Consider the following 12,060-nt stretch of genomic DNA (forward strand, 5'->3'; position numbering starts at 1 on the left):
CGCGTTAATTAATGCGCAGCACGTCAGGCCCGCAAGTAACAATTATCACAGCATAAGACCCCACTTATCACAGCATGTCAACAGGCGCCCCAGGCTGCTGGAGCACTCAACTATAATTAATGCGCAGTTGAGTGCTCCAGCAACGTGGGGCGCCTCTCGGCATGCTGTGATAATTATTACTTTGGGGCCTCATGCTGTGATAATTCTCACTTTCTGATCAGGAGTAGGCATAACAATTATCACAGCATGAGACACCACTTATCACAGCATGTCAACTGGCGCCCCAGGCTGCTGGAGCATTCAACTATAATTAATGCGCAGATGAGTGCTCCAGCAGCGTGGGGCGCCTCTCGGCATGCTGTGATAATTATTACTTTGGGGCCTCATGCTGTGATAATTCTATCCCCCTTGCCCTCTCTTCTCTCAGCCCTTCCTCTCGCTGTCAGTCTCTCCCCGACTCACTCCCCTCTAGGTCACTGCCTCTCAATGCCCTGTCTATCTCCAACCCTCCTTCCTTAGTTCCTCAACTTCTCACACAGACTACACTCGCAGATTCCAAGAACATAAACTTGATAGATAAGCTGCAAACTGACGAACCTGGAAAACCTGATATCTGTTGAAATGCCGAAAACTCCATGGCTTTGCGCTGCCGCTAACGAGACGTATAGTCGCCGTGTTTGCCTCCAAGGGAGACAGACCTGGAGACAGACCTGTGCACGAGCCGATTCTACTATGGGAACGAGCCGATTCAGGTCTGTGAACGCGCTTCACAGTGGAGCAGCTTGTGCGCATTAATTAATGCGCAGCACGTTAGACGCTGCAAGTAACAATTATCACAGCATGAGACCCCACTTATCACAGCATGTCAACAGGCGCCCCAGGCTGCTGGAGCACTCAACTATAATTAATGCACAGTTGAGTGCTCCAGCAGCGTGGGGAGCCTCTCGGCATGCTGTGATAGTTATTACTTTGGGGCCTCATGCTATGATAATTCTCACTTTCTGATCGGGAGCAGGCATAACAATTATCTCAGCATGAGACACCACTTATCACAGCATGTCACCTTGCGCCCCAGGCTGCTGGAGCACTCAACTATAATTAATGCGCAGATGAGTGCTCCAGCAGGTGGGGCGCCTCTCGGCATGCTGTGATAATTATTACTTTGGGGCCTCATGCTGTGATAATTCTATCCCCCTTGCCCTCTCTTCTCTCAGCCCTTCCTTTCGCTGTCAGTCTCTCCCCAGACTCACTCCCCTCTAGGTCACTGCCTCTCAATGCCCTGTCTATCTCCAACCCTCCTTCCTTAGTTCCTCCTTCCTTAGTTCCTCAACTTCTCACACGGACTACAACTCGCAGATTCCAAGAACATAAACTTGATAGATACGCTGCAAACTCACGAACCTGGGAAACCTGATATCTGTTGAAATGCCGAAAACTCCATGGCTTCTCTTGCAGTAGCATGAACAATGCTTCACTTTTGCTCTGTTGTTCAGAGAGACAACTGACGTCCTAAATATATATTGGAAAGTGTTTACATGTTCCCAATTAAAAATGGACACTACGTTTAACATTGCTTCAGGGGGTGTTGCTGTGAAGTCCTTTCTCTAGTTATTTGGTTCGCCTAGTCGCCTATGTTACCGTGTTTATGTCAAGGAGTAAGTAGTAACACAGCGCTTACTACCTGAGACGAGACAAGACTTGAAAGTGAGAGAAGGGCAGAACACCGGACAGGTTAGTGCCGTCCTGGCATGTTTGTTAGCGGTATGTTTTTTAATATGAACTCCTTGGCGGACCCAGTGTGCGAGGGCAGCTGTCCGTTGTGCTTGCTTTTCTGCCCCCCCTCCGCCCCCTGTTGCCTTGTGATCGCTTTTCTACCCCTCCAACCCCCGCTTTGGGGGTGCAGGGACTGTATTCGTATAAACTAATAATTGATTGCGGAAACTACACTTATGATGCTCGAGTCTCGCACTTTGAATGAAGCTCGTCATAGAACTGTCTTCAGCTCTTCCAGTTTCAGTGGGGCACCATTATAACTCTAATTTTGATAGCGCATATCTGTGAGTCTTCGCTTTTCGCTTTAATCTTACATTTTGATTTCGCATCCTTAGTCTTAGTCACTTGTTTAGAGCAATGGATCCTGAAATCCAAAGGTATTTGCAAATAAAACCTCGGGCTTTTGATAAATGATAGAAGTATGAAGTCTCTGTTTTGTGTGTATGCCCCCCCCACCCCCCTGTTGCTCGCTTTTCTGCCCCCCATCCTCCTGTTGTGTGTGGGGGGGCTGTGTGTGTGGAGGGGGCTGTGTGTGTGGGGGGCTGTGTTTGTGTGGGGGGGCTCTGTGTGTGTGTTGGGGGCTATGTGTGTGGGGGGGCTGTGTGTGTGGGGGGGCTGTATGTGTGTGGGGGGGCTGTGTGTGGGGGGCTGTGTGTGTGTGTGTTGGGGGCTGTGTGTGTGTGTTGGGGGCTGTGTGTGGGGGGGCTGTGTGTGTGGGGGGACTGTGTGTGTGTGTTGGGGGCTGTGTGTGTGGGGGGGGCTGTGTGTTTGGGGGGGGGCTGTGTGTGTGTGTGTGGGGGCTGTGTGTGTGGGGGCTGTGTGTGTGTGGGGGGCTTTGTGTGTGGGGGGCTGTGTGTGTGTGTTGGGGAGCTGTGTGTGGGGGGCTTTGTGTGTGTGGGGCTGTGTCTGGCTGTGTGTGTGGGGCTCTGTGTGGGGGGCTGTGTGTGTGGGGGGGGGCTGGCTCTGTGTGTGTGGGGGGCTGGCTCTGTGTGTGTGGGGGGCTGGCTCTGTGTGTGTGGGGGGGGCTGGCTCTGTGTGTGTGGGGGGCTGGCTCTGTGTGTGTGTGGGGGAGGCTCTCTGTGTGTGTGGGGGGGGGCTGTCTGTCTGTGTGGGGGGCTCAGTGTGTGTGTGTGTGTGGCTTTCTCTGTGTGTGTGTGGGGCTCTGTGTGTGTGGGGGGCTCTGTGTGAGTGGGGGGCTCTGTGTGTGGGGGGGAGCTCTCTGGGTGTTTGTGGCTCTGTGTGTGTGTGGGGGGGTGCTCTGTGTGTGTGTGGGGGGGGGCTCTCTGTGTGTGTGTGGGGGTCTCTCTGTGTCTGTGTGTGGGGGGCTCTCTGTGTGTGGGGCTCTGTGGTTGGGTGCAAATGCAATAGGTCTCGCGTTTACTTGCGAGAGTTTAAGCTATTGACATTGTAAATGACAATGCCATTTATTTATCTGTATTCAAAACCAACACATAAATAAAAAATGTGTCATTTACAATGCTAATAGCTCTCACTTTGGCAAAGGCGAGACCGTTGCATTGTAAATGCTTGTTTTCTTCATGCATTTGTCACCACTAACTTTAAATGTTTTGTTTATCTTTTGTGTCAACTCTTCAGGAATATTGTTCCTGCCGTCCATCGAGTCTGGTGACTCTTCCCGCAGCTGGAAATCCATCATCTGGAATTGTTTTTTTGGTCTTAGTATTGCTGAGATGAATGTCGACATTGTTGGGCGAGTTTGGCCAAGCCGCCAAGGAGAGGAGCCGAGCTTGCATTACTTTGGCTCTGGGCGGACAATTTCCACAGCTCCCGGTGGAGAGGGCCTGTCCTTCAGGTAACGCATTTCCTCTTATTAAGCAGCACAGTGTTTAATGCCTATATGAGAAGTACAGGCAGAATGTGGAAACATCTGTAGAAGCAATTCAGGGTGTTAGTTTGGAGATCATCAGCTTTCTAGCAACCATTGTTGAACCAAACATAAAAAATGACATGGAGTATGGAAGTAGAATCAAAGTCTGAGGCCAAGAACTAGTACTAAGCCAAGAAATCCTTCCATGTAACGAACGGTGCTTCACCATCTTGTCAACATCTCTGCTTCCTAATTTTCCAACTCTAGTGATATGTGTTCTTTATAAACCAGATTAGTGTGGTGGTAACACTACAGGTAACATTTTGGAAGTGTCGCCCTTTTCCGCTTCAGAATGATTTTACTAATCTAGTAAGTAGCAACTCTGCCACAATAGTTCAAGAAAGAAATCAGATAAAGGCTTGATGTTTATGTATAACTATCAATGCCTTACACAGACAAATTGTCTTTATTATAATAGAGGCCAAACAATCACTGGGGAACTATTAGATCTGGTCTTCTTCTATAACTGAAGTTGCAGATACAATTTCTAGCTTAAAAGTGTCAACATCCCATTTCTATAACACACATATCAAACAAAAAATGTTCTTACACACACACACACACACACACACAAGAATGTGATGTGGTATTAGTATTGGTAGTAGTGGTGACTGTGGTAAGAGTGGTAGTAGTTGTGATGGGAGTTGTGGTGATCTAAGTAGTAGCAGCAGCAGAAGTGGTGGTGTTGATGGTGATAGGAGTGGTGGTGGCATTGGAAATTGAAATTGTGGCAGGGGTATAAGTGATGTTGATGGTGGTTGCAGGAGTGACAATGGTATCAGTGGAGATGGTGGATGTCATGATACTAGTAGTGGTAATGTGAAAGTAGTGGTGATAATGGTGGTGATGGTACTAGAGTTGATGGTGGTAGTCATGGAGTTGATTGTGGTGATGATGCCGATAGTCTACTATCACACTACCTTAACATTTAAACCAGGCTTGGGGATACAGATATACAGGAACCAACTAGATCTTATTGTAGGGAACCTGTAAACAGCAATAAGCTCACTGAGGGCCCAAATCACAATTTGTTCGTCCCTGCCCCCCCTTAGTTGCGGGATGACTGGCAATATCAAAAATGGTAATGTACTCTATTTTTTTCAAAATGGCCAGTAGTGTTCCCCAAAGCCATTTTCAAAATACTGAATACGTTGCTAATTAGTTTAATAGGGGGCACAGGTCGCCGTCGTCTAAGCTTGGTGAAATGGAAACTCCTGTCAGATGCCGGTGGGATGGGAGCCCCAGACTTCTATGCATACTGACTATCAACACAACTGCAGTGGCTCTGATATTAGTTAATAGGCCGAAATCTACAGGAAATAGCTTACACAAAGCAAATGATCGCACAGGGTATCTTACACAGATTATTATGCCCCAGCAGTAGGATCCCGCCTTTGGCTTAAACGCTGCTCAAGACTGCAATCACATATTGGAAACAAGCTTTAAAATACACTATTAACACCCCAGCATATGCCCCCAACATACCATAATTGGGAATCTCCACAAATTTGGGAACTATAACCAATCGTAAGTTAAAACCCTGGATGCAAGCCGGTGTTAGTACAGTACCACATACATTTTTCATGAACAAACGAGGAGTCACTGGAGCATTGTTTTTAACTCACGCTAGCCTGGTATGCTATATAAAGAAAAACTGGGCACCCCAAGAATTGGAACCCAATACCAATGAACTGGTGCACCTAATGTACCTCATGGGAACATGTAGCCATCTCACCAGCTGGTTTTATCGCTGGATACGCACTCACCAACCGTCCTGTTGGCTCCAATACGTACCAAATGGGAGCAAGATATTAACAGACCACTACTAGACAAAGAGTGGAAAACAATACTGAAATATCCAAAACGAGTATCCCGAAATAAGCAATGTAAATGTATTCAATATATGATAACCCAGAGGGCATATTTAACACCACACACATTACATTACATCTATCCAAATGTTTCGGCATTTCGCCCCGGATGCATTGACAGGATGTAGATCTTATACATAGGACATGATCTTGTGCCGGGCTGCCGGGATACTGGGGAGGGATAGCCACAGCCCTAGAGGAAGTGGTGGGAGATATGGGTTGGCAAACAGTAGAAACATGCGTGCTGGGACTATATCGACGAGAAAAAGGGTACGAAGTGCAGACCACATTTGCATACCTAGCTCTAATACTAGCAAAATTAGGTATTACAAGGAGATGGAAATCATCATCATCCTCCACAATACATAGTTGGAGAGAAGAAGTTGGAAAATGGGGATTGGCAGAAAGTGTAGCTATTCGTTGAATGTGAGGAGAGCTCCTAAAGGAGTGGTAATTTATCCTCAGGGGTTGAATATGTCAGCGGCTTTAAAAGATTCTAATATGGTATCCCAGCTCATAGCGATAGGCCTTTTCTCAGTCCTCCTCTTTCTTCTCTAATTCTTAATACTTCCACTTAGGACACAGCAGTTATTCCCCATGGGAACATACAGCGATAGATAAAGGCGCGATCCCCGTATTCACCATTTCCCCAAATCCTAGATATCGCAGTATGACATGCAAATTATAAACTACTTCCTTGCAGCCCTCAATTTATGTGTTCACAAAACTAACCTAATATGTTGTAACCAGCCTCCACAATCCAGTCCCTTTCCTTCTTTTTATCTCTTTTACTTTAGTGCCCATCAGCAGGGGTGGTGGGAGGGTAGTTTAAAATGTTGTTTATTTCATTCTCGTCAAGTAATGTAGTAATTTTAATGTACTAGTAGGGAAGATATTCAAAGTCCACAAGGTCATTATTACAACTGGTCCTGTCCTAAACACTTCTCGACTATCAGTACTGAGGTAGGACATAATTTTATATAAGTGCAAAAAATGTGTTTAAAAAACAAAAAAAACATTTAAACCAGGTCTCTCCAACTAGTAGCTCATGAGCTACTGGTAGCTGTCCAGCTACTTGCGAGTAGCTCTCCTGTGTGCAGCCCAGCCTTGTAAATCAGAAACTTTGCTTGGTTGACTAAATATATTTATAGAAAGAATGAAAAGCATGAATTTGAGTAAAAAAAGGGTGTACTTTCAGAACTCAGTAGCTGATGTCTGGCGAAAAATAGTTGAATTTCCAAAATATATTAAAGCTGAAATTGCAGTGCTGGGGAGACTCGCTATTATTGCCTTGATACAAAGGGCACTGCAGCTATGGCTGTTATGTTTTACTGTTCTAAAAACATTCCACATGACAAACCATTTTTTACATTACTGATGGAAACCCTGCCTAGTGAATGAGAGGGTCAAGGCTTATTATCTTGCATATGGTGGCCACAAATATAATCCTGCCTGATGCCATCACTATTACAACAGTGACAATATTAGTAGCTCAGGATGATTTTCATTGACCATAAGTAGCTCTTGTTACAGAAAAGGTTAGAGAACCAATATTTAAACAATAATGTTGTGTCTGCTCAAAGCAGACATTGCTTTCATAGATAGAGCCTATTACCATCCACATTAGTAACAAAGTTTATAACAGAGTGCCACAATCACACATAAAATGTGGACAGAAGCCAAGGCCCACACCAATCCCTCCATTCAGAAGTCACACGCACACATGCATACACTCGCACACATACACACAAACACACGTGTGCGCCCCAGAACCTCATTGTGTAGGTACATGGATGAATCAAAGTAAACAATACATTACACCTATAAAATAGCAACATTACTTCCATGACCTCCAATTAAGTGCCTCTGCAATTGCCCATATATACCATTTGTCCAAGATCATTCTTGGAGCGGGGGAGAGAAGCTAAGAACAGGTGCTCCATACACAAACAGTTCTGAGACAAACATACAACACTTGTGGCTAACCTCAGCTGCACACAGACTTTGGCTGTGCGCAGCAGTGGTTGGGTGAAGGGCCAATGCCAATCAGTTGACCCTTAGTGATTGACCTTTGTCTGGGCTTTTATTACTCTTTTGTTAACATTTTACTGCTGAAGCTTGATTCCAAGCCATGAATCACTGGTGACTCAGGAGTCATGGACACCTAAATTGGGAGCTGGGTACCATGGTACCAAAACCGTTACCCAGGTTCCTGCCTGCCATCTAAGGTCTCCCATAACACCAAATACATTTTATTTACATTTTCACAAAAGGACCTCTGTAGGGTCTCCTTATGTGGCCTGAAAGTTCATGGGCTCCCTACCTTGCCACTTCGTATGACTCTTTTTGCTGAGATACGGGGGACATGCCCTTTCTGGAAATGATCACTTGGATTTGAGGCTTCAGTTCAGGATCTACAGAAACAAAACACACAACAGCAGCTAAAGGCTCCCTTGTCTAATCAGATCTCCATCTTTTTTTAAATTGCTGGACACGCAAATCATTTGTGAATCCCAAACAATGGATCTTGATACAATGTGGCATGCCAAAACATGGCTGATTGAGTAAGTATATATAAGTTCTATAAACGGGTCAAAAAGGGATTAGCCAATCATACATTCATCTATGTTACAGAGTGGCAGTAGCGACTCTGTAGTTATAGTTAGGGTTGGAAGTAATAGGGATTACTCTGATTTTTGGCGCTTAATACCTTTGCAGACGCTTGACGAAACTCCACTAAACTTTCCAGAGCTATTCCGCGTTGTACATTGGCGGATGATGGAAAGATTGATCAAGGGGGTGCAAAGTTGCAAGGGTGTTCCAAAACTGATTTTGACCCCAGTGCATTTTTCATAGACTTTTTGCGGCAGACATTGCACAAAAACAGCAGCACATACTTGTACAAAAAAGTTACAAACTGTGGAGTATAGTATGCAGATAATCCTTTTTTTATGCAGGAACCAAGTTGGTTTAGTGGTTAGTAAGTTATAAGGCAAATGAACGTAATGATTTCAGGTTTTTCATATATAGCACAATGCTACTAAAAGTAGCAAGAAAGCCCAAAAAATAAAGTAGATTGCATTTGTAAAGTTTCAGATTTACTACACGAACAATTGAAAGATCCATTTATGGTCACATGCTAATGAAAACCAATAAACAAATTCATAACAAATGGAAATTCATCTTAATTACCATAAGTTTTCTTTGCTTGCTCTCTGGCTCGCAAAATAAAATGGTGACCAACAAGCCAACAAGCCAATCAAAACCATGTTCCTTAAGCAGGCATGTGCAACAAAATGGAAAAGTGACCCAGCAGTGAGCTACACAAACTACTATATGGAAGCCTTGATAATTAGCCACCAGAAAAATGATTGGCTTTCATTCACTTTGGGCTTCATACGTAGCACAATACTACTAAAAGTAGCAAGGTAGCTCAAAAAAATAAAATATACTGCATTTGTTAAGTTTCAGAATTTCTACATGAACAACTACATGACAATTATGCTCACATGATTGTGTAAACGAATAAACAAATACATAAAAAATACAATAGATAAAAAGAAAGACGTCACAATAAATCTGATTGGCACTCTGTAGTTATAGTTAGGTAGTTAGGATCCCCAGAGATAGAAATTCCTTGGATTCCTTTGCGGCTTGATTTTTGTAGTGAATCGTTAAAAGGGATGCAAAGATAAAAGGAGGGTCCTAAAACACACTTTTGCACAAATGTATTATCCATAGCCTATTTTATTTGACATTGCGCATCAACGGCTGAACGCATTCACATGAAATTTGGCAGGATTTTACATTATGGTCTGTAAATGATGCTTTTTGGGTGCTGCAGGGTAAGTATTTTTTAAGTTATAAGGCATCTAAACTTAGTGTCAAAGTTGAAGAAATCTCTATTCAGTTTAAAACAGACAAACCTAAAAGACTGTAAAAATAAACTAATGTCAACATCCCTGATTACAGTTAAAAAGAACAAAAGGCACAGACATTCATTGAAGCCAATACATCAGTCTAAAATCATAGAATTCCTCATTTTCACTGCTCTATTTAAAAAGTGGCAACAAGTTCTGATATCAGTCAACATCTGCAGATGAAACAAGGCAGGCCTGGCTCTTCTAAAATTACGCTCCGGGAAGATTGGTTTTAAAAGACTCTTGTGCATGGACAAATAAAAAGGGCACATAAGAACAAAGTATATAGTGTCTTGAAATGAACGACCATCCCATAGACAGGGAATTTCTGATTCATCATTCACCCAAACCTTTTGAACATGCAGCAAGTGATGTAGTAAGTTAAACCTGAAGCAAATGAACAAAATGCATTGACTATTTGAAAGCCCATAAGTTAAATAAGGTTCCATTGAAAGGGAAAATTGGACCAGGACGTAAGATCTCATCAAAGACAGCTCTAGTGTTTTTACTTCAGACTTTAACAACATAAATGATTCCCTAACCCTGATGGTGTCCACCTTGGCTATAGTTTCTGGTTGGTTAAACAAACCAAAGCATCCTAGTTTGTGAAACCACCCATCTACATATTTAAGTCACAGGATTCTATCAGCATAGTTGAGGCTTAGGGAAACATTAATCATTAATGATAATTCTGTTGAGCTCAAGATCTTTCTTTAGCCAAACGGCTAACCACAAAGTCAGGGGCGAAGCTGATTTAGATCAGGAACATAGCCAATGGCTATTTCTTCATGGACATTAAAGCTGCAAGTCAATGAAAGTAGATGCTTAAGAAACCTGCTTGCCACAGTTTCTAAATGTGATACATTTGAATATCCCTGACATCAGTGCTATAAAACGCAATAGTGAGATATTTAGCTTGATACATTTTAAGCATGGCGGGGACACACATATGCCCTATTTTGGAAACAAAATAAAAAACGGAAGCAAGCCTTCTTGAAAAAGTGTGCCTTCTGACTTTAGTCGAAGGGGACTAACAAAGCGAGGAGTGAAAGAGAAGGTAAGGGAATACCTATACCTTGCTCAGCTTATTGCCTTTAATATAATAGGCTCTGCTTTTGGTGTTTTTAGGACCAAAGACAATGTAATTCGACTTGGAGTAATTTGTAGTGAGTACGAGGCTGTCCATGAAATCAACAAAACTGTTCAAAAGTCTCTGAAGACCAGCAGAAGTTCTAAAAATCATCAGGACTGTGTCATCGGTGTAGAGTAAGACAGGCATAGGCCTGCCACCTGCCATAAGTAGGTTGTGCCCCACCACACAAATGACTTTCTCCAAGCTATTGATGTATAAAACGAATACCCTTGTCTAACACCCATTTTAAGGACAAATTTGGACATACACTCCCTTGTGGGCCCATAATGGACAGTAGCTGCAAGGTCAGAGTGTAAATCATTTAAAAAACAAGGTTTTGTTAAAACTATGGGCAGCATTATGTTCCAGAGCTTGATCCTATTAATACTGTCAAACTATAACTTAAATTCCTGAACCCCAGATAAAGGGAGCCCATATTTGCTTTGGTGTACTTAGTTAAAAAGTAAATAAAGGATCAGACTGTATCTCCATATAACATACTGACTAAATGATTGGTATTCTTTTTATGACTGCATCTTCTGCTCAACAGTGATGTACCACTGTGATTGCTTTTTGTTATCGTTTTCACGAAAATGTAATAAAAAAATAAGTAAATAAAATAAAATAAAGGTTCAGACCTTGATCGACCATTCCCTTTCCGGGCTGAAAGCCATATTGTACATCGGACAGGAGCTGGTGACTGGCCCATGTGGTTAACCTGCTCAGTAATACGCTCTCAATTACTTTCCCAGTGGAATCAATCAAAGAGATGACAACAGGGGTCGCCCTTATTACCCTTTCTAAAAACGGAGACAATAAAGGAATTTGACCACAAAGGTGGAAGTCCTTGCCTAATGACTGCATTGATATAGAGAGTTAAAAGAGGTGCCCATAGATCGACATTAGATTTAAATACAACATCAAGTGGTACTGCATCAGGGCCAGGTACATTGGTATATTAAGATGGATAATAGCATCCCTGACCTCTTCCTAATGTTAAACAGAGAAGATGTGGAAGGGTGTTGGAATTGGCCATTTTTGTAGGGTTATCCCCAAACTTTTTGCTTCTTCCTCTTATTTTTTCCTGACCTGTCTTTGTTGGTTTTAGGACTCTGGACACTTTACCACTGCTTATCAGTGCTAAAATGCATACACTCTCTGCGTAAATTGTGTTATGGATAGGTGTTTCCATGATTGGCATATTTGATTTACCAGTAAGTCCCTAGTAAAGTTTACTGAGCGTGCCCGGGCCTGTAAATCAAATGCTACTAGTGGGTTTGCTGCACTAATTGTGCCACCCACAGAAGTAGCCCTGTAAAGGTAACTCAGACCTGCACTTGCCATGTCGACTTGGCAAATGCACCCACTTGCCAGGCCCTCATCTTCCCTTTTCTTACATGTAAGTCAACCCTAAGGTAGGTCCAAGGTACCCCTTTGGGCAGGGTGCTGTGTATGTCAAAGGTAGGACATATACTG

The 12,060-nt window shown here is 43.3% G+C and overlaps 1 protein-coding gene across 1 annotated transcript in view; it reads left to right on the forward strand.

The window, feature by feature from the left end:
• Nucleotides 1–3,378: 3,378 nt before the first annotated feature.
• Nucleotides 3,379–12,060, forward strand: part of CCDC78 (coiled-coil domain containing 78) — a 379,499-nt gene continuing 370,817 nt past the window's right edge. The window contains exon 1 of the mRNA XM_086941249.1: nt 3,379–3,586. Within this exon, the coding sequence (XP_086797375.1) occupies nt 3,465–3,586 (122 nt within the window). The 5' untranslated portion in view covers nt 3,379–3,464. The remainder of the gene's footprint in view (nt 3,587–12,060) is intronic.

The sequence above is a fragment of the Lissotriton vulgaris genome, chromosome 10, assembly GCF_964263255.1.
Source record: "Lissotriton vulgaris chromosome 10, aLisVul1.2, whole genome shotgun sequence".
Lineage (NCBI taxonomy): Eukaryota > Metazoa > Chordata > Amphibia > Caudata > Salamandridae > Lissotriton > Lissotriton vulgaris.